This window comes from Euphorbia lathyris, chromosome 8 (genome assembly GCF_963576675.1).
Source record: "Euphorbia lathyris chromosome 8, ddEupLath1.1, whole genome shotgun sequence".
NCBI lineage: Eukaryota > Viridiplantae > Streptophyta > Magnoliopsida > Malpighiales > Euphorbiaceae > Euphorbia > Euphorbia lathyris.
The window spans coordinates 82,089,313-82,113,399 of NC_088917.1; the positions used below are offsets into that span (position 1 = coordinate 82,089,313).

The window sequence follows — 24,087 nt, forward strand, 5'->3', positions numbered from 1 at the left end:
GGAAAAAACATTAATGAAAAAAGGGTGAGATTGATTTACTATAGGCCATCGCATAGTGGAGTTAATCAATGTCAAGGAAGAAGAATAGGTGGTAGAAGTTTGACGTCATCTTAGTTTTGATGTTTAAAACCTAGATGGCTCTGATATCATGTGTGTTAGGAACTAATGCAATTACGATAAGCGAAACACAAATAAACACGTAAGAATTGTTTACCCAGTTCGCCACTCAGTTTGAATGACTACATATGGGGGCACTACCACTCCAGGATATTTCACTATAATTTTCGAGATGCGGATTACAAAGAAATAGGCTATATTTATACCACTCAATTGGATCGCTGAAGTTGGACCTATCGCTTAAATTAGGCCTATCTATTAGTCTCCAAAGCCCAACAATGTGAGAATTCATCTTCACTTGTATTAATCACAAAATTTTACAGTAATATACAGTAAAACCTTCATAAATTAATACTCGAAAAATTCATAACCTTTTTAAAATAATAATTTCTTTTAGTCCCGAATTGGTCCAATTCACTAAATTAATTCTCGATAAATTAATATCTCTATAAATTAATAAAATTTTATGGTCCCAACATTATTAATTTATAGAAGTTCTACTGTATATAAATAGTGTCATGCAAACCCTTAGGGCTGGGCGCGGATCCTGGAAATACTAGACCGGACCGAATATCCGAGGAAAAAAACTCCGGAATTGGACCGGGCCGTTGACTTTTGTTGGAGAACCGAACTGGATTGGACCGTTGACTTTTCGTCAAAGAACTGGACCGAACTGGACCAAAATTTATCCAGCACCGGACCGATAACCGAAATGGATCGGATTGGACTGAACTGGACTGAAATAACCGAAAGTTTAACAATAATAAATTTATATTTCATACATTAATTTTATTTCCACTCTATATTTTTTTTAATTTAATTTTAAATGATATTATTTGATATTATTATAAAATAAATACTATATATATATATATATATATTATATATAAAGAGAAATGTTATATAATATATAGTTATATATTTTGTAAGGTTTGGTAAACTAATTACAATAATATAAATGTATAATTTACTAATAAGATTAATGAGGTATAACATTATTATATAGTTATAAAAGTTATCCTGATTAATACCCATTTATAAAATGAAATGATAAATATTTATCTAAATGTAGACATTGAGAATCAAACACCTAACCAAATGAAACATTGTCAATCGTCTTAACCATCTGGATCCATTCTACTTCTTATTAACCATTTAATTAAGTAACAAATATTAGAAGTTTAACCCAATGAATGTGATGCGTTTTGTATCGGTGGTTTTTGACCCAAGGTATAAAATTAAGTACTTGATGGCTAACTACACTGAATTTTATAGTGAGAGCGATGCTAATGAGTTGGTGGCACAAGTCACAAAGATTATTATTGTATTGTTAGATGAGTATATAGTGCAAAATGTGCAAGAAAATGTCAATCTTGGAGCACATTCTTCTAGTTTGGATGAAGCGGATGAAGACATTGATGATGAGATTGATGATTATTTTTTGAATATTGATAAGATATGTCAATTGAGGGAGAATGAGAAAGATATGTCAATGAGGCACCTGAAAAATATGTAATTGAGTTTGACCTTCTATTGTGGTGGAAGGTTAACGTTATGTGATATCCTGCTTTATCCAAAGTTGTAAAAGATGTTTTTGCAATTTAATGCTCAATTGTGGCTTCTGAATCTACGTTTAGCACAAGTGGTAGAACTTTGGATCAATTTAGGAGTTCTTTAACTAATGCTACAGTTGCAGTTTTGATTTGTTGTCAAGATTGGTTGAAAACTTGAACTCAAGCTTTCAAGCATGAAGAAGAAGTTGAAGATCTTGAAGCTATTGAAGAATGTAATATTTACTTAGCAATTATATTTTATAGTTTTATTTTACTTTGGTAAGCATATTTTTTTCCTTTTACTTTTTGCTAGTGTGTTGATTAATTTTATTGAAGTGAAAGCTAATTAATTTAACATTTGTTGATTCACTAATATGATAAATTTTATATGTTTAGGTTGATGTTTGGCTTTTACTGCCTTTCCTTTGGAAAACAAGGAATTTGTTGTGTTAAGAAGATTCAATTACAAATTGGGATGATGATTAGAGAGATTGTGGTCTGATCATATTTTGCTAATGAAGTGTTGTCTTTTTTGAATTAAAGTGTTTGTTTTTATCGATTTGTTATTTTGTAACTTTGATTTTGTAGGTTTTTTTAGCCTCGTTGTCTACTGTAACTTTTAATACTTTGATTTTGTGGGTTTTTTTAGCCTTGTTGTCTACTGTAACTTTTAATGAATGTTGTGTACTTCCTAAAAAAATATTATTTATTTCAAGTTATGTAAGATAATAAAATTCTATATTTTATTATCTTGTAAATTAAATTTTTAATTTATTTTTTAGGACTTAAAGTATTAGATATTTATCTGAATCACCGAAAAATTATATTGGATTGGACCGGAACTGAATCTCCGAATCCCCGAACTGGACTGGACTGAAATTTTGGAACAATTCAATTCTGGAGATTTTATTCTTTCAATCCAATCCTAGAGATTTCCTTTTATTAATCTCCGAATTTAAAGCTAATACTGGAGATTCATGAATCCTCGACTTGGACCGAACTGTGCCCAACCATACAAACCCTAGCGTAATCCTTGGGGAAACCACAAACCATAAAATAGACAATTAGAATTATATGAACATTAGATTCTTTATTAACAAAGAAAACAAACTTCTGAACACTTTTATTTTCATAAATTACAAATGAAATGAAATAAAATTTATGGTACTATCAACTCATTGTTGATTTAACCAATTAATATATAAACTAATTGATTAATTACTTTAAGTATTTAATGCTGTAATTTAATTCATTCCATATTTGACAAGACCAGGAATATGAGAACCAACAACGAAATCATTCCAGTCAACTGTAGTTGGATCAAAGTTAAATACTTCTGCCTCATTATTTGGACATGTTTCCCTCAATGCTTTCCTCAGATTTTCTGAATTTGTGTCATCAAAACTGCATCACAAAAATAAAATCAAAAATTAAACATTATATAAAAAATCATATATAGAAGTTTGATAAAGCACAATTAAATTAGTGATATTGTAATTAAGGTTAATTAAGAATTCTTACATGCCCATTAAGTAGGTATATGGTTTGTAAAATTCAACGAATCTCGTGAGCAGTCTTATCTTGAGACCGAGAGTCATATACATATCTTCGTATCTCTTTGAGAAGCTAGATGCTAATTGCAATGCCTTGAAAGGTAAGATATATTGAATAGCCAAGTACAGACGGTAGGCGGACATAGAGTTGATAAGAGTGAGATTGCGATATTGAATTGGTTTTCCATCTTTTTCGAACAATGGGTTTGCAGAGAAGTAACGATACATAAAGTCATCAATATTTGATAAGGTGACTTGATTTCTCGATGACGATCCACTTTGGTACACTATTTCTGTTGAATATTTCTTCTCTCTTGCTACCATGGCTACTATCATATTATTCACCACCATATCAGCCGGAATCTGCATCATCCCGATTTCTCATTTATTTATTTATTTCAGTTAATCATTAATTAGACTATACAAATATAATTAAGATTAGCTCACCAGATCATAGACTGTCTCTGGATTGTAAACAAAACATTCCAATCTACCTTTTCCGTAGGCAGCAATCACACTATCAATGGTTCTGTCATATTCAAATCAACAAAAAATTATTCACATTCATTTGTTTAAAATTGCTGAGTTAATTATTAAATGTTCTCTTCAAATGAAGTTGTACTTACTTTGCACCTTCGATCCAACCAGGAAATGGTTCTTGGTAAGTACTAATGATCATAGATGGACGAATGATAACAAGAGGAAGATTGTCTTTCGAAGCTACTAAATGCATCTCTGACATTGCTTTTGAGAATACATACGTGTTTGGCCATCCATGTAGTTTTGCCCTATAATTAATAAACAAATATTAATTATTTTAAACTATTGATCATATATAATCTCGCAATATAATTACTTATTCCTTAATAAATAATTACCTTTCGAGACCCAATTTTTTCATAGCTATTGCAGTAGCTTTCTGTGAAGCGTTTTCAGATAGTAGTTGATCCAATTTTTCTTGTACCAATTTTTTTTCAACTTCAATTTCTACTTTGGTACTTCCATTCTTTGATTTTCCTAATGATAATGGCTTCTCTAGTATTAATCCTCCATCTTCTCCACATACATAAGCTGCAATGAAAATATTTAATTAATACTATTATTGGAAACTTAATTAATTTGAAGATGAATTAACTAATCAAAGGACTTAATTAATTAATTAATTACCAGTAGAGACATGAACAAGCATCTTGACTTTGTGACATTTCTTTGCAAAGTTCATGACATTCAAAGCTCCAAATGTGTTAATGCCTAATGCAACATCATATCTTCAAAATCCCCAAAAACAAAAGAGTTAGTTAGTTTTGATTAATTAAGAATTAAGTATTCATTATAATTACAATTAAAATTATTAAATACCTTTCATTGAAGTTGGTTGAGGCAGCACAGTTGACTACATAATCAACTTCTTTCAATAGTTCATCATTCAAAGAAGAATCTTTAATTCCTAAATCATCACAACTAATATCTCCAGCAACAGCTCTAACTTTTTCTGATATGAACGAATTCAGATTTTCACAATGTTTCTCTCTCAGAACCTTAAACAATTCCTTCTCTACCACCTGATTATATAATTAGTTAATACTAATGTCAAGAAATTAATAAATATTTAAAGCTATAGTGAGGGTAAATACATCTTCTTGTAAACGTCGCATAGCAGATTTAGCATCGGAAGCTCGTAAAAGAAGATACATTTTCTTCACATTCGGTTGAACTCTTAATATTTTCTCCACGAAAACTGCACCAAATTAATCAAACAAAATCAATTAATTTCACTGAAAATAAAAAAGGATTAAAATGAATGAATTGAATATATAAATACATACTCTTTGCAAGATAACCAGTAGCACCAGTGACCAAAAAGGTTTTATTTTCAAGGAACTCAGTAATGCTTCCTAACTCAGCTGCCATTGTAATCAATTAATGGATTGAATAAAAAAATAAATTAATGAATAAATTGCGAAAGAAATATTAATTCTGAACTGATGAATTTGCTGTGTAAGTTGTGGAAATGAGAAGCATGAGAAGGGTCTATATATAGTAGAGATTATGGATTAAATTAATCAAAGTCTTGCCCATCTTATATGAATGGTCAATTATTCCAAATTGATTTCTCAAAGACAAGACTTACTCTTATTTTATATTTTTATAGAAAGAATTAAAAAAAGTCTCTTGAAAAGTATACTTTTTGATTAAAAATAAAACTGTACAGATAAGTTCAACTCAAATAGGTTCAAAGTATTCTGCGGTCATATTTGAAGTACTTTATGTTATAAAAATTAATACTATACAATAGTGTCAATTTGCCATAGGATGAACTTTCATAGTAGGAGATATATATATATATATATATTTTCACTTATGAAAATAAAATAAGTAATTTTTTAACTTAATAGAATAATGAAAGAATGTACAAACCTAATGTTGATAGTGAGGATTACTTTTAACGTATAAAATCCGCCGATTTTACTTCTAAATTTTATCTTTAATATTGGCAAATTTGATCAATTTTAGACATTATTATAAAAATTAAATATTTTGTTTCTTATTCTACACGTGTTACATCTCAGTTAGTTCTAAAAAAAATCGCATTTTCTTGTGATTTAATAATAGAATTGGAAATTAATGTTTTTCAAATTTTACCTTTAACACGGGTAAGTTGGATAAATTTTCGACATTATTATGAAACATAAATATTTTATTTTTTATTTTGTCTCATTTTCATATCAGTTAGTTCTAAAAGGAATTCACATTTTTTTGTGACTTAATATCTCTAACTCAAATAAATACAATATAATTTATTCATATATTTATAATATGTTATAATAAATGATAAAATGACGCATATTTGAAGTATAAATGACAAGATTTATTAATGAGATGTCCGTGTGATGGATTATTATCAAATTGAACCAACTTGCCAATTGTCAATGTTAGGGGTAAAGTTGTTTTTGGCATCCACTATTACAGATAAAATTGCTCTTAACTGTTTATAATTAGAAATATTTTTATACTTTATTCCTTGAATAATTTAAATAACCGTAAAATAACAGTTATCAAATACACTTAAATTTATAATATTTTAATCTAAGTAATTAAAATTTTGGAATAAGGTAAAAGAAATATATAAATAATACTTTTTCTTTCAAATTGAATCTAGTAGGAAGTAGGGTGCCAATGAGCCTATGTAGTCCGCAAACAGTTCGAGTTCGGCTCGGTCAAAGCTCGGTTCGATTGGGTTCGGCTCGAGTTCTAGATCGACTCGAAGATTAACAAGTCAAAACACGAGCTTTCTTAGGTTCGACTCGAAAGTTCGCGAGCAAGCTCGATTATTTTTTAATATATATTTTACCAATTCTTAATTATATAGATATACATACATATTTCAATAATTTTAATTTTTAAATTTTATTAAGAGTCATAAGTATAAGTCCATTAATAAATTATCACAATTGTTTTGACCCATACATAATTTACCCAAATCCAACACGTTTTAAACTTGGGCCAAGCATAAAAAAATTTATTTTTAAAAATTAAAATAGAAAGAAACCCTACAACATTAAATTTGAACTTTAAACTCGAACCGAATCACGAGCTTTTTTCGAACCGAGCCGATTACAAGCTCAAAAATGTAAAAACCAAACGAGCTCGAGCTGGCTCGAAAAGAATCGAGCTCGAGCCGAACTTGTGTCGAGCTCGAGCCGAGCTTAGAAAATCCAAGCTCGACGAGCTTCGAGCTCGCCGAACCTTTTTTATTCTCGAGCCGAGCCCAGCCAAGTCAGGTTCGGTTCGGCTCGTTGGGTAGGAACTGATGATAGAGATTTACTTACCATTTTCTATATTTGAATTTATTTTGTTTAATTTGGAATATTTTACGAAGTGAAGAATTTGATTGGTGAAAGAAAAGTCACGTCATTGGGATCTCCATGTGGGGCTAGGTTCCCATTCGAATAAAAAAAAAAAAAAAAAGCACGTCTTACAACTTTGAACAATGTTACCATATATAGAAATTTGAATTTTATATATTACGTAATATTTAAAAGGATCATGACATTGGTCAGTTTTTTACGAGATATGGCGGTGAATCTTGGTTTTTGCACCGCATTACTGGTAGAACTATGTGGTTTGTATTTTGACCTCAAGTACGTATGGGCTAGGTACTACCGCAAGGTAGTTTTCAAAATGGACTCTTTTGTAATAATTCGGCTTGTTAGTCATGAGGTGGTTCAACGGCATCGTTTTTCTTGACTTATTATGGCTTGTCGTGATCTATATGATAGAGATTGGGAGGTGCGGCTCATTCATATCCTACGGGAAGGGAACATGGGCAGCTGATTGGATGGCAAACTACGCTGGGAGTTTAAGTTTAGATCTTCACAAGTGTGATGCGTCTCCTATAGACATCTAGGACATTCTTTTTTTAGATTTTTGTGTTTATGGACTTCCCAGAATGACCTGTCTTTAATGGTTGGTATGTTTTTTGGTGTTTTCTCGGAGTTAGCTCATCCATTGTAACCAAAAAAATAATAAAAATAAAAATAAATAAAAGGAGCATGACATTGATTTCACCCTTAAATTAAAACTTCAAATATCAAAATCATTAATTATCTCCTGAGTTAAACAAAATTATCAATTAATCCCTTATCATATCTTAAAATAAGAAACTGTGATTATTTGATATAGAATGTAATGAATTTTTGTGTTGGCTCAAAATGAGTTTGGGGAATAGAGTCTGAAATTGTTCAATCGAATGATTTTCGATAATAACTCAATTAATAATTTTTGTTTAGAATGATAACTCAATTGATGATTTTTACTTAGTTCTAGGACATAATTGTTGATTTTGATAGTTTAAAATCATAATTGACTTTGAAACTTTAGTTTAGGAAGCCAAGTGGGTGTTATTCCTATTTAAAATGCATCAAAATTTTAATAGAAATATCTAAAATCAAGAATTTATTTCGAGTCTAACCATTATACATAGATACACAAAAAAGATTGAGTGCCTGTTGAGCGATTTCCGCAAGTGCACGGTATACGCTTGTAGTAATAAAAGATATCGAACCCACAGGGAACGTTTTTTAACTAAAACTTTATTTGACTCGGTTTTAATCACGTGTTTAGGTTTAATAAAAGAAATACGTTTAATTGATGGAATTGGTTTTGGTAAATTAGGATTAGATAGAAGTATTATATCGAGTTTAGAGAACAGTTATGTCTTGGGATTTTGATTACAAGACAGATACTACCGTAATTGGAATAAATAGAAGGTATAAAACTCATTTTCATAAAGCAAAGAAAGCAACTTTAACTTTGTGAAGATTTTGGACATGTAACAATATAGCGATTTATTCAATTAAATGGCTTTGAACCGTAGAAATCCCCCTGATGTTGAGGTGATTCCTACCTTAATCAAACTAGTATTTTATGTCTGATAAGCCGCGATCAGCGATCATGTCATCCATAAAAACTAAATATGTCAAGTGTTCAACAAAGTTCTTATATGAATAAGATGGAATAGAACGTTTTAATAAAAACACCAATTTATCATTTTGAAAATCATTTTGTCAGAACAATACCAAAATAACAACAGTAAGAATGTATTGAATAAATAAGTATATCATTAATGAAATGTGAATTTTCACAAGTTAACAGAGAAGTAGAAACTTGGATAACATTGTTACGAAAACTTTGAGATCCGGGTTGACAATCTTTCTCTCAAACTCCGTAGGTGCGTCAAACTTCATGCGCTTCAGCCGTCAATTCTTCTCGTTGGATCTTCGGAATAGAGATTGATCTCGTCCACTACCAGAATGAAAACTAAACTAATACTGTTTATAACTAATCTAATAACAATTCGTGTACAGCACGATTGTTTACACAGAAATGAAATCTAACTTTCTGATTCTTTTCTGAATCAGAAACTCAACATAATAACTTTCTTCTCTAATTTCTCTAACTTTTTCCAACCTTGATTTCTGAAATGGATCACTTATTTATAGTTGTTGAAGGGTTGTAAATGATGGGTCATGTCCGCTGGTGAAGGGTTGCTTTTATCCGAACGAACAGACGCATTTTTCCGATTTAAAACATGTGTTTTGTGTGCAGAAGGGTTCGCTGTCGCGATTGAGATTCTGAAAATCTCAGTCGCGACAGGGGGTATAGGGACGAGTGAAAACTTCGTTTTTCTCCCGAGCTGGCTTCCGTAGGTCGCGACTGAGATTCTCAAAATCTCAGTCGCGACAGAGAGAATTTTCTCTATCTCTTGACTGCTTCTCGTCCTCCTTGAGCATTCTTCTAACTGATATGCATTCTTGGTACGTTTTTTAGGTTTTTCCTCCATTTTAGCTCCGTTTTTGCTCCGTTTTTGCTCCGTTTTCGCTCCTATTTGGATTTAACCAAATAATTAAGTACCTTGCATCAAATAAGTAAATAAAGACGTAAAAGTATTCCAAATGAATATAATTAGCACGATTTCAATGTAAATTTAATGTATTTATGTAGGATATTTTAGGTATATTTTGGGCTTAACAGTGCCCGTTTGTTTTTATTTTTCGGAACTACCACCTGATTTCAACAGAAAAATTAACTAATATCTGCTATATATCAGCAACAGCAAACAACAAATAGCTAACAACATCAAACAACAAACAGCAACATATAAACCAAAAGGGTTCCTGAGTCTTGATACTAGACATCAATGATAGTTTGGAAAGTAGATAAGTTTAGAAACGAATTGTTATTCAAGGTCTGTTACCAAGTCAAAATAAAGAAAGGCTAAACATAATTAAACAATTAAATTTTTTAGATTTTAAGGATTGATTCACTCATCATTTATTTTTCTAAACTAAGTCTTCTAATTTTAATTTTCATACATATTGAGTCTCTCATTAACCGCAATATTAGCTCAACTATTAATAAAAGACTCAATGCGTGTAAAATTTAAAAATTTAAAGAATAATCTCTCGAACCTAAAAAAAATTAGAAACTTACTTAACATATTATTTTTAAAAAATAATAAATAAATAATTTTTTTTTCAATTTATATTTATCTAATTCTTGAATACATATAACCTATGTTAAAGAAATTGAAACAAATAAAAGAATCATGAGAATAACTTTGTGTTCCATTATAAACATCACCATTTTTTTAACAAAAATTTGCGCACAATGCGCTTACATTAAAGAAGAAAGAAAAATCTCTACCAGATCCGGATGTGATTCGAACTCATGTCCTCCCTAGTCATAGGTAAGCTTTCAACCATTATATTAATTGAATTTAAAATTTAGAATTTAGAATTTCATTTCCAAACAAATACATGAAAATAACTAATAAAATGTTAGATTTCAAAAAAAAAAAAAAAAAAAAACTAATAAAATGTTATAGTATATTAGTAATATTGGTTATACTAACTAATCTCATATATCTTGCTTTGGTTCTTTTGGGTCGACCTCCAAGCTTTCAATTAAAAAATTACTAATTTCATATACAATTAATTAACATCCTAAATGAACTAACTTATTATAATTTGAGTCTCCTCCAATTCATGGCCGTCTATTTATTATTATAGGAAAAAAATCATATGTAAGCCGTGATGACTATATACTCGATTAAGTCGTAAAAAAATTATTTTCACATACAATGAGTCATTAACTAACGGTTTAGCTAATAGAATCATTAATGAAGAACTCAATATATGTGAAAATTAAATTTTAAAATGTTGAAAGTTCTAAGGACTTAATTAATAAATTTAACCTAAAATAAAATATTTTTGTGTATGCGAAAATTTACAAGGACTCCATTCTTAACCGTAGAAGTTCAAGGGCTTAATTGTTTGTTTAGCAAAAAAAAAATGATTTACTTAACACAATATTTCTAAAAATAAGAGTAAGTTCTCTAAAAAAAAAAAGTGCAAAAATATCTTAAACATTTACAATTAGAAGTAATTTTATTCATAATGTCTAAAATGATGAAATTTTACTCATAACTTGCCAACCAGATTGGCATGTTGGGTCAATTTAAGATATTATTATAAAACATTTTTTTTGTTGCTTATTCTACAGCAATTGCATATTAATTTGTTCTAAAAAAAGATTTCACATTTTTTGTAATAATAAAATTTGAGATTAATATTTGAAAATTTGGTGAAATATTTGTATTTTTTTCTCCAACTCGTACAAAAAATATATTTTCTAAAAATTTTTTAAATTTTTTTCACATCTGATCATATGTTGTAATCTATTACTAATTAGTGATAAAATGACGCAAATGTGAAGTGTACACGACACGATTCATAATCGAGAAGACAATTTAATGAATTATATTTCAAACTGACCCAACTTGTTAAAATCAGGGGTAAAATTCTCTTGACTGCCAATATTAAAGATACAATTACACTATTTTAGACGTTAAGAGTAAATTTGTTCCCGTCTGTAAATGCTAGAATATTTTAGAGAGAGAAAGCTTCAAAAATAATGATTTTGAAAAATAAAATACGTGATTTCATGATAAATAAGGTATAAACAAATTTGATTCTTGGAATTTTCTATTTTGAGGTAATCAACTTTCAAATTGATAATGTCAAAAGTTTTTTATTACAAATGGACGAGAACTTTAGTCATTTTTTTCAACCAAAAAAAATCACAGATACTCATCTACAAATTAGCAAAATCATAACTTTTTTTTTTAAATTAACCCTTTAATTTTTACACATATTAAACCAACCACTAATGGTTTAGATAATAAAACCGTTGTGCTCAATATATATGAAACTTAAAGTTCAACGGCACTATCTGAAAAAATAATTTATGAGGACTCAATTCTTAAACTGTTGAAGTTTAAGAGGTTAATTATTGTTTAGCCAAAAATAAATTGATTTACTTAACAATACTCGTAAAAAAAAAAAAAAAAAGTAAGTTCTCTAAAAAAAATAAAAATATAAGGTGTAAAAATATGTATAACGTTTACAATCAGAACCAATTTTACTCATAATATCTAAAATTGTGAATTTCTACTTCTAAGGATGGTAACCAAAATCAATTTTACTCCTAAGATTGGTATATTGAGTCAATTTAAGATATTATTATAAAACACGGATATTTTATTCCTTATTCTACATCAATTGTATGTTAATTTGTTCTAAAAAAAATTCTTATTTTTTGTGATTTAATAATAGAATTTGAGATTAAAATTTATAAATTTGGTGAAATGTTAATTTTTTTTTTTGTCCAACTCATACAAAAGACAATATACTTTTTAATTTTTTTTTTTTAAAATTAACGTCTGATCATATGTTATAATTTATTACTATGGAGTGTTAAGAGGCTTTCTGTGGAGTCAGATAACTTGGAGGCCATCAATATGATTTTGGGTAGTCATGTCATGGGTCTTCATAGCCGCAACCTTATTAAAGCTATTAAGAGGCTTAGCCCCTCATTTGATATCCTTGAGTTCAGCCACATTTTTCGGGAGCAGAACCGTGTTGCAGATCACTTGGCGGCGGCAGGCCATGAGGGGGTGTTAGGTGTTTCTACCCTTACCGTTCCCCCTATCGCTCTTTCTCCTCTTCTTTTAGATGATAGGATTGAGGTTAGCTTTCCTAGGCTAATCCCGGTGTAGTTGCTTGTTTTGCTTTGCTTTCCTTTCCTTTTCTACCAAAAAAAAAAAGTGATAAAATAACACAAATGTGAAGTGTAAACAACACGATTCATAAAAGAGAACACATTTTAATTAATTATATCTCAACTGGATCAAGCTCGTTAAAATTCGTGGTAAAATTCTCTTAGCTATCAATATTAATAATAAAATTATACTACTATTTTAGACGTTAGGAGTAAAATTTCTCCCGTCAGTAAACATTACGATATTTTGCACAAGTCAATTTCTGAGTTATACGACTGAATTAATAGACCTGAACATTGACCAATTATTTAATTAAACGGTTTTGATATATGCAGCCCTTAGGGCTGCATATAAGCATTAAATACAAACAAAATATTCTTTTGTATTTTCAAGATGTTTATTTATTATGCATTGAACTTTTAAATACACCAAAATTCATTTAATGCAATCATAAATTCTTTTATATTTTCTATATTTGTATTAATTTTTTATTTTTTAAAAAGATGTCTGCATTTATTATTTCAACAGGTTATTTGTAACTGTGTTATTTCAACAGATTATTTGTAATTTCGACAGGTTATTTGTAATAGTAACATAATAAAAGTTACAAATAACCTGTCGAAATAACACAGTTACAAATAACCTGTCAAAATGATAATGTTTGTATCTGCATACAGTTAATTGTATTTTGACGGGTTATATACAGTTTTTTGTGTGTAACTTTTATCTGTCAGACTTAAACATTATCATTTCGACAGATTATTTGTAACTGTGTTATTTCGACAGGTTATTTGTAACTTTTATTCTGTTAATAACACAGTTACAAATAACCTGTTGAAATAATAAATGCAGACATCTTTTTAAAAAATAAAAAATTAATACAAATATAGAAAACATAAAAAAATTTATGATTGCATTAAATGAATTTTGGTGTATTTAAAAGTTCAATCATAATAAATAAACATCTTGAAAATACAAAAGAATATTCTATTTGTATTTAATGCTTATATGCAGTTCTAAGGGCTGCATATATCAAAACCGTTAATTAAATACTTAACTTCAATTTCTTTATCCAAAACTGTTTGATGGGTTTTTTGTTCTTTCAAAATGTAATCAATTTCCATAAAGAATAAAACTGAAGTACTTTTTTTTTTTTTGTCAAATTTTATTCTTTAGGGCATTGACTCGGAAAGTTCCTGTTATTGGAAATAGGTTTGTGAAATCCAAGATTCCAGCCGCAAATCTAGGTCTCCTATTGCTGGCTTGAATAGAAAAAGTCAGAATCAATGTTTCTCATATTAAGTAAAGAAAAAAACAACCGACAACGAGAACACCAAACTAAGTCCCAACTATGGAGCAGAAACCGAGCCGCTCGAATCCACAAATAAAATAAAATAGTTCGGATGCTTGTAGAAAACACATCACATTCGTGATGATTCAAATAGCATTGTTTCATATAGTTTACCAACCAATCAGTAGTTCGATTACTTTTTCTGTGACATCCCGATCCAATATTATTGCTTTGACCTAAATCCAACACTTTAGACTTCACAGCTTTAAAACACGTCTGTATGTATTTATTCCCACTTTACTAATAAGCCTCAGTCACTCTATCTATTTCCGATGTGGGATTTCTTTTATTCTTGCCCCCATCGTCATTCCTTAGGATTGCTCATTGCTCAGGTCTTCTACCCCGGCGCCACCCATTCCGAACCGGGTCGTTACAAGTCCACCAACTTCCGTCTGGTTCATCCCCGAACCACATATCGTACGTGGAGAGTCGGCTCTGATACCAATTGTAACATCCCGACCTAATACCATGAAGATATTGTCCGTTTTGGCTCAAATCGAACACCTTGGGCCTTATGGCTTTAAAACGCGTCTGCATGTATTGGATTCGCACTTTACTTATAAGCTTCGGTAACTCTCTCCATTTTGAATGTGGGATTCAGTTCATTCGTGCCTCCGTCACCATTCCTTAGAACCGCTCCTTGCTCAGACCTTCTACCCATACGCCACCCACTCTGGATCGAGTAGTTACATTTTCGGTATGTAGTTATGAGAAATGACCACTTCCTAATTACGTCTCACGTGAACCCGATATCTATCAATAAGCCAATAATATATGTGCGAATGAGAATAACACATACTAACCAACTGCACCACCACATGAGAGTTCAACTCTACAAGAACCTGCCGATACGCGAGCTTCCAAGGCCATATTATAGTTTGTACACACAATTATATTAGTAGCAAAGTCTTCATGTGAATCACTAGATGAGTTGCGGATCAAACACCGTCGCCGCAATTAAGCTTACCATAATATATGTTTGACGGCTTCCACACCCAACCAAAACCTTCATGCTAACCCGAGAATCCAATCCCTTACTAGTAAAAAAAGCTCGCTAAAAATCCAAAGCTTGCTCCCTAAAAAGGCGCCAAAGCTACAATTGAACGAATAAATTAACCTTTTTAAGTGTTTATTGGTTAATTTAATTATTAATAGTGCTAATAAATAAGACCGTCAGGACTCCTTAGGCTCTGTCTAGGTTCTCAAAATTAAGAATTCGTTCTGATTTTTTCTGCAAGCAAAACAAAAAAAAAATGTTTTTTTTGTTTTCATTATTATTTTGATTTTTTGTTTTATTATAATTCATTTTTAAACATTATCGCATGGTTTTTTTTATGGATTATGTTTATTATTTTCGGATATTTTGTTTAACTGTGCTTTCTTATTATTTCCATCATATGGTTGAAGACTTCAAGGACACTATATCATAGTTTGGGTTAATTATACTACTTGCGACCATTATTTTTTTTCTTGTTTCAGTTGTTTCAATGATATTGTCGTTAAAATATATTTTTACATGTTTTTAAGGATATTTGTAATAAATATATATTTTTTCTATATTAAATCATTTTATATTATAATTTTAGATAGTATAATACATATTTTAATTGCATTTATAAAATAAAATACAAAAATAAAAAAACCAATTAATCCCTGATTGATCCCCAAACATCCTTTCGCTCGACTAGCGCCCAACGGTTTTACAACATTGATAATTAATGCAGTAAATTTACTTAAGATCATATATTAAAGCGTTAATTCCATTTTTCTTTTGTTACTCTGATTTGCAAATCGAATCTTATGGTAATTTTTGTCGCAAAAAAGGACTATGTAGTTACCTTCGTCAGCAAAACCGCATAAATTGAGTGACAACATAAAAAACCATAATGTGCTAAATGAAAATTTTGTCCAAACTATTTTACTCCTTTTAAGTGTAAAATAGTTTGGAAATACAATGAAGGCCAAGTTTCGAGGAAATACAATAAACACGAAGGCCAAGTTTTGAGGAAATACAATAAAGGCCAATGAAAAAAGAACCACCTCGACTATGCGTGCCACACGAAGGCCAAGTTTCGAGGAAATACAATAAACACGTGTTAAATACTGATCAAAGATAAAAAGCAAAGCCATATGGTTGGCCTCCCCCTTCTAAATTAACCCTATAATGGTTTGGAAAATGAGGGTAGGGGGACATATGATATCATACAAATCGATCCCAACACATAACACCTTAGGAGCCTTTAAATCAGTTGCCACATGTCGTAATTAAGACATATGGATAAACCAAAGAGCCTCGATGGGATGTTTCCCTCTATAGAAACCACCTATGCGGCTAGCGAAAAGACTCCACATCATGGTGGACTTTTTTTTATAAACAGGACTTCTACAGGAAGAAGAGCTTCGCCCTAGCATTATAAATAGACAGGTATAGGTACCCTCCATTTTACGTTAACTATTATCTCACAACTAGTCCGTACCTTTCAACCCTCCTTAAATACCTAACTCACTTAGGTATCAGAGCGCGTTCGCTAGTCTCTGGCCCCTCTCTGATGTTGGTTCTCTTTTGCATATTGATACACAGAAGATATAGCAAGACACAATGAAATTTGGTTATTCACCATTAGATCTAGGCTGGTTGAAATCATACGGTGGAGTTTCAAAGCATCCTAAAGCTTATATTTAATCAGTCAAGATCTAACGGTGAATGACCCAATTCATTTGGTCACCAGGATCCATGTGAACACTACTATAACAAGACATTCAAACTCTCAGTCTAAGTTCAGATACTGAGTTATCACCTTCCCTAAGCATACCTAATTTCTCAAACCCATTTTCTTCCCATAAGGCATCTCAGTAACATTCTCGGACCTAAAATCCGGGTGCTGACTATTTCTCCACCATCAGTCCTGTCGAGCTTGTATTTTTCTCAATGGACTTCGAATCCAAACAGTATCGTAGCGTCATGACGGACCTCCCGTGGGTGAAAGCCATATCGAGATAGGCTACATCCACACGGGGTAAGGCAAAATGTGACTAGAAATAGAACCTAAATCACTTCGCAAACCACTTGATTATCCAAAATTTAAATAGGATTTCAGTTCATGCCGAGCAAAACTGATTGGCAGCGAATCAAGCACTAATCTAGATAAAAGCCTACCATGAGAGGCTTTCCCGGTAAAACAAGAAAAAAACTAACAGAACCATCAGGCACACCTCGTGCCCCACGCGGGCCTAGGGTGCGACAACAAGGACTTGGACTTGGCCTTGGGGGTTAATGTAGTGAAAGAGAGGAAAAATAATAAGGGTTAAGTGAATGAGTAATTAATTTGTTCTCATAAAATTTATTACCGTTATAAAAAAAATTAATTATAAAATTGAGTCACACAAAATTAATAGCGTGACGAAACTAGGGAATTATTTGTGTCGCGCTAAATTATATGTAATCATTCACCTGCGTCGGCCAACCACACTAGTCTGACACAAATGTTGTAAATATATGCATCGGTTCTAAGCTTGGGGCAGATGAAAATGTTACCAATAGAACTTATTTGCACCGTGTGATGAAAATGACTTTATTTGCGTCGTTTCCCTTCAAGGGCGACGCAAATTATTTTATGGTTTCTTTTTTAGGGTAACCTTATTCTATGGTTTCTAGATGAAATTGAATCACACATTTCTACAAGACGAACCTATTAGACCGAATGTATGATCTTTTAAAGATAATCTCACTCCTATTTGAAAAGGGAAATCTTGGTTGCGATAAAATCTTCCATAACAAGGATTCCAAATTGTTATTTCTGAATATATTATAAATAAGTTATTATAAGTATATATATTCTTAATTAGAGTATAATACCTATGTCAGAGATTAATATAAGATATATGATTAGGCCTTAACTATGAGTTTAAACTTTTAGTTCAATTGGTTCCATGACATCGTATCAGAGTGTACTCGCGGGTACCCGACACTACCCGACCCTAATGAGACTACCCGTACCCTGTATAAAAGGGTATGGGAAGGGTATGTGATCAAAATAATTACCCGTTAGGGTAATGGGACGGGTATGGGAATACCCCCAGGGTACCCGGTACCTGTTACCCGTCATAATTCTTTTATATATTAAAAAAATATTGTTTTTTAGATGTAATATTTGAGATTTTAAACCTCAATCTTTTATTTTTCAACCATTGAGTGATACCACTAATCTACTTATTCTTATTGATTAAGGTTCAATTTGTTCAATTTTTAGATAAATGATTTATTAAATTTATACTTTGTTAAATTTGTAATATTTTTTATTTTATTTATTGATTTTTAACGGGTAAGGGTACCCGTGGGTACCCGCGAATTAAATGAGAAGGGTATGAGATGGAAAAATATATCCGTTAAGGTAATGGGACGGGTACGGATAATTAAAAAATAAACGGGTAAGGGTACCCACGGGTACTCTACCTGTTGCCATCCCTAATTAAAGCCTCTTCGACTAAACAGTTGAGGATTCAAATCATTTTTGTGTGGAAGTGTCATTATGGTTACTTCACGCCTATATATAAGCTCGTTACTTTTAAATAAAAAAAAATTACTCTTTATCTTTACTAAAAAGCTAAATACTTCATTCTTTAAGCAAGTTAATTATTCTTATTTTGCAGATGCAAACTGTGATCAAAGAGTTTTAATATCCTGTTCGTAGACGAGTTTGATTTTACTATAAAATTCGATAATATTTCACGTTATGAATAATTATTAGGGTTAATTACAAGTAGATGTCATGTGGTTACACGGATTTACAGATGTGTACCGGTAATATTTTACGTTACAAACACAACTGCGTGGTTTATAAATTTTGTTATTTTTTTTACTTTGCCAAATTTGGCTCATAACAATATCATAATAAAAAATTTCAAAAAATAAATTTTATTTTTAGCAACTTTAATCCTTCAACTTTTTAGGTTTGAAGTCATTTATGTTTGTTTTTTTTATGAGAGAGAGTTAATGTTTAGAGAGAGAAAAGTAAAAAAATGATGATTTTGAAAAATAAAAGATATGGTTCCATAGTAAATATGATACTAAACAATTTTAATTATTGAAAATTTAATTTTGAGGTCGTTATTGACCACATTTGGCGGGTAAATTTCACCTATGGTGTACAACCTTTGCCCTATTTCACACTTTGGTGTACAACCTTCAATTTGTCTCACTAATATATACGAACTTAGGAGTGACCTACCACTGTGGTGTATAGCCGGTGAAAATGACCGGTCAACACGAAAGTCAACGTGCCACCTCAGCTATTTGACCAGTCAAAAAGTCAATATTTAACCACTTAACATAAAATTACATCTATACCATTTCTTCCTCTTTTCCATTTCAACTGCTCTCTCTCTAACTCCCTTTCTCCATTACCCTCTTTTCACTTCTCTCTCTAACCCTCTTTCAATGTCTGGTAATTATATGTTCCATCAAAAATTACAGATCTATTGCCCTCTCTCTATAACTCTCTTTCTCCATGGACTTATCCACTAAGTTCCACCGCCTCTCCTTTTCTTACTGGTTCCTCCGTTCTTTGGTACCAGCCCATCAACTCTTCCATCCTGTGTTAAACAAATTTCATCTTCAATACTCACTAAACCCATTGTAAATCATCCCAATTCTCTCAACTTTACTTCTCGGAGAAGAAGTACGATTGCTCCCTGAAAAATATGGCATTTACGGTTTGGCATGTTCGAAAAATCGAAACTGTTAATTATTTTTTTATTTTTTTTATTTTTACAGATGAGAAGCAAAAGCCTGGAACCAAAACAAAAAAACAAAGAAACTAAAGGACTATTCTAGTATAAGATATTAATACATATAAATGATAAACCAATTGAGCAAAGCATGAAGCCATTGGATATGGATGATTATATATGAAAGACATTCTCAAGAATATTATAAAATTCTAGAAATCATGTTATTTGAGAACACCATAATCTTGCTTACAGCTCACAGCTTCCAGCAGATCATTATTACAATTATTAATTGAAAATCCAACATGAAAATTTTGGTTTTTGAGTTAAGAATTTGAGGGTCCTTTAAATAGAACTGTTAAATAGAGAAAGGGATTTTTATGAAAATAATGGTGAGAATGGTTACTGAATTAGAGAGAGAAAGGAGTTAGAGAGATAAAGTAGCCATGGGAAAGAGAGAGAGAGTTGAACAAAAGAGAGAGTGTATTTTTATTTTTATTTTTTTTAGGATAAAGGGTATTTTGGTAATTACATATTGAATGAGTTTAATTAAAGTTGAAAAATGGTGAGGTGGCACGTTGACTGGCGTTGACCGATCATTTTCACCGGCTATACACCATAGTGGAAGGTCACTCCTAAGTTCGTATATATTAGTGAAACAAATTGAAGGTTGTACACCAAAGTGTGAAATATGGCAAATGTTGTACACCATATGTGAAATTTACCCCACATTTGGCAAAGTAGAAAAGATACAAAATTTTGCAAACCACATAATTACGTTTGTAATAAAATATATCACAAATACTCATCTACAAATCCGTGTAACTACATGGTATCTACTTCTAATTAACCCTAATTATTATTGTGACATATGTATTTACAAGTCGAAATATTCATATTTTCTAATATTTAAGTATAAATCTTTAAGAAATTTTCTTACCTTTTTTTTTTTTTGGAAATGGGAACATAAAATGTTGGAAGTCAAGAATGTAATGATGTGGAAGTAATTCGTAGAAAGAATATTGTAAATTGGGCGAAACCGCAATGTTGTTCTCTAAGGACTTTGACCATGGATTTTGATAATACTTTAATAACAACCAATTGTTCTTTTTTTTCTGATTTTTTTTTTGTTTTTTTTTTTTTTTTTTTTGTAAATGTCATTAAAATTGGTCTATAATAGTAAGAAAAACATCATTAAAACTCGAAATATCTCATGAATGATTTTTAATGATGGAAAAATTTCACCATACAATGTAATTATTAGGGTAAATAATTTATTAGTCCATTCTTTTTATCTAATATATTGTTTAGTTCTTTTATTTTGAAAAACACTTTATCAAGTCCCTATCATTTGTCAATATTAATCATTTGGTCATTATGTTTAGTTTTTTAGATTTTTAACCGAACATATCTTAGCTTTAAAGACAGTCATAGTAAATACGAAATTGTCATATTAATCTGTTATATCTTTTCTGTCTATCTGTTATGCTATAACGGTTAAAAATCTAAAAAAAAAAAAAAAATATATATATATATATATATATAAAAGGACCAAAGAGTTAATATTGACAAAAGATAGAGATCAAATAATGTGTTTTTTAAAATAGCAGGATTAACAGTGTATTAGGTAAAAAAAGACTAATAAATTATTTACCCTAATTAATAAATTAAAAAATAAGCCAAATACATTACCGTCCTCTTGAATTTGGTCGGAAAAAATCAATAAAATTACTCATTAAGTCTCTGAATTTATTTTTAATAACATATTGACCTTTTAAACTTGTTTACGGGGATTTTTTTCCATTTGATATTTCATCACCCCCAATATTCAGGCAGTAGCATAGGTTTCCATTTTCAATTTTCAACCCTCTTAATTATTTCATCCTAGAATTGCACTCATTAATTATCATTGGCTTTAATATAAGAATTTTTAGCCATCATCTTCAAAATTTGCAAAAACTTCTTTCTAAAACTAATCTCTCATCTTCTCTTTTCTCATTATTCGTGTTTGTTTTTTTTTTTTTTTTTTTTTTTGGGTGTTACCCTTTCTCGGGACTTTCTAAAGGTGTTATCTAATTTTTTCTTCAAAATACATATCAACAAATTATTTCTTAATCCTAAATAAAAGTTTCATATCTATTGTTTGATTTTTTTTGGCAAATTACACCCATGGCCACCGAACTTTACTTATTCTAACATTGTGGCCACTGAATTTCAATTCTTAATGGTATGACCACTGAACTTTACATTTTCTTAACATCGGTGGCCACTCAATGCCTCAAAACTACCACTGGCAGCTTCAAAATAAATTTTTTGAAGAGTTAATGATATTTTAAAGAACTTTAATTCTTGAAAATTTTTGTTTTGGGGTCATTTACGTGTTGTTTGGTTTGGAGAGAGAGTTAATTTTTAGAGAGAGCTCCAATAAAGGTGATTTTGGAAAATAAAAATGTGATTTCTTGAATATTTTCATTTTGAGGTTGTTGACTGTCATTTTGATGAGTTAGTTAAAGTTGAGTCACTACCGGTGTTAAAAAATATAAAGTTAAATGGCCATACCGTTAAGAATTGAAGTTTAGTGACAATATTAAAATGAATAAAGTTTAATGGCCATGAATGTAATTTACCTTTTTTTAAAAGCTACAAAGATAACGAAATAGGGTTAAATGTACCTTGGTCACTGAACTTATATTTTTATCTCAAAATGGTCATTCAACTTCAAACTATCAATCAAATCACTCAATTTGAGTTTTGTCATAATTAGATGACTCCTGCAATTTCAATAGTTAAAATCCATCAAAATGATGTAGTGGTAGACACGTGAGAATGAGTTAACTTAGATGTGTAACCAAAATGACAGGTGTCTGCTAGGTAGTATAAATGGATATCATGTATCGTTTCAATCAAATATCTGAGTTGATTCATACTGATTTACTACTAATATCATCATTCTGATCATTTTTAATCATTGAAATCGACGAAACGATCTAATTGAGACAAACCTCAAAGTTCAGTGATTTTATTGAGATAAATTGTAGTGATTTTATTGAGACAAATTGAACTTTATTTTCAGACTGCCATATAAATCGATAATAAATTTTATTTGATAATAACAAGGTACACATTAACTCATTTCTATTAGGATCCTATCTCATACCGAGTCATCCAATCAAAAAATTCAAATTAATACTAAAATAAATTTTTGGGAATAATAAATTTTATTATTTTTAACTAAATTAATAATTATAGTTTAAATTCTCTTAAAAAATTTAAAGTTTAAATTATAATTTACAAGAAGACATAGTTAACAAATGTATATATTCTCTTGAATTATTCAAAGTTGCAATACGTGAGACTTTTCTTTCACGAATAAAATTCTCACTTAGTAGAATAATACAGAAAATGACTAAGTACATCCCTATCATCTGTTCCCAGTACATTGAGTTCAAATAAAATTATATTATACTTTTTTTTGTATTGCCAAAATCCTATTATATAATTACAACCATACAAAAAAAGAAAAAAAGCTAAGCAAAAAGTGTCACCTAGATTAATACTAGTATTAAGTGCTTAGTCATTTTTAATAACATCATTTAAATATTTCAATTAAATTAAAAAATTAGAAAAAAAAATCTTTTATTTTAAATTAAACATTATTTTTTTTTTGGTAAATTTAAATTAAACATTATTGACTAATATTTCAAATATCTATCTTTAATATTTATCAAATAAGAGGAGTGCTTTGCGATTCAAGTGGCACGTGGGTCGGAGGTTTTACCGCTAATGTGGGTATGGCGTCGGTAACTCTAGTTGAACTCTGGGATCTCTTTTATGGCATGAAACTGCATTGGAAGAAAGGACACCGTCAATTGATTATTGAACTGGATTCACAAGTAGTCATTCGCTATATGACTCACTCGGTGGAGATACGTCACCCTCATATTTGGGTCATTCGGCAGTGTTTGGAAATGAACAACAGGAGTTGGGAGACTCGTTTTGTAGATGTCTATCGAGAGGGGAATAGAACCGCTGACTGGATGGCAAGTTTCGCAAAGAATTTACCGTTGGATACGCCTTCTCCCGGCATTCACGACATTCTTTTCGGAGATTGGAGTGGCTCAGTTCTCATCAGAGTTGTGGCTGCCTAGTTCTTTCTTTTAGTAC

The 24,087-nt window shown here is 30.6% G+C and overlaps 1 protein-coding gene across 2 annotated transcripts; it reads right to left on the bottom strand.

Annotated features, from left to right (window-relative positions):
• Positions 1-2,781: 2,781 nt before the first annotated feature.
• Positions 2,782-5,214, bottom strand: LOC136203019 (probable fatty acyl-CoA reductase 5). Of its 2 annotated transcripts, XM_065994050.1 has the most exons (9): positions 5,050-5,214; positions 4,858-4,961; positions 4,583-4,785; positions 4,391-4,491; positions 4,102-4,294; positions 3,850-4,011; positions 3,671-3,752; positions 3,192-3,586; positions 2,782-3,074 (listed from the first exon to the last, which is right to left on the bottom strand). In XM_065994050.1, the coding sequence occupies exons 1-9, from the start codon at positions 5,132-5,134 to the stop codon at positions 2,915-2,917; spliced, it is 1,485 nt and encodes a 494-aa protein (XP_065850122.1). In that variant the 5' UTR covers positions 5,135-5,214; the 3' UTR covers positions 2,782-2,914. The 2 variants fall into 2 exon arrangements, with proteins under 2 accessions (XP_065850122.1, XP_065850123.1); XM_065994051.1 differs by lacking the exons at positions 2,782-3,074; positions 3,192-3,586 and having other exon boundaries at positions 3,662-3,752.
• Positions 5,215-24,087: the final 18,873 nt, after the last annotated feature.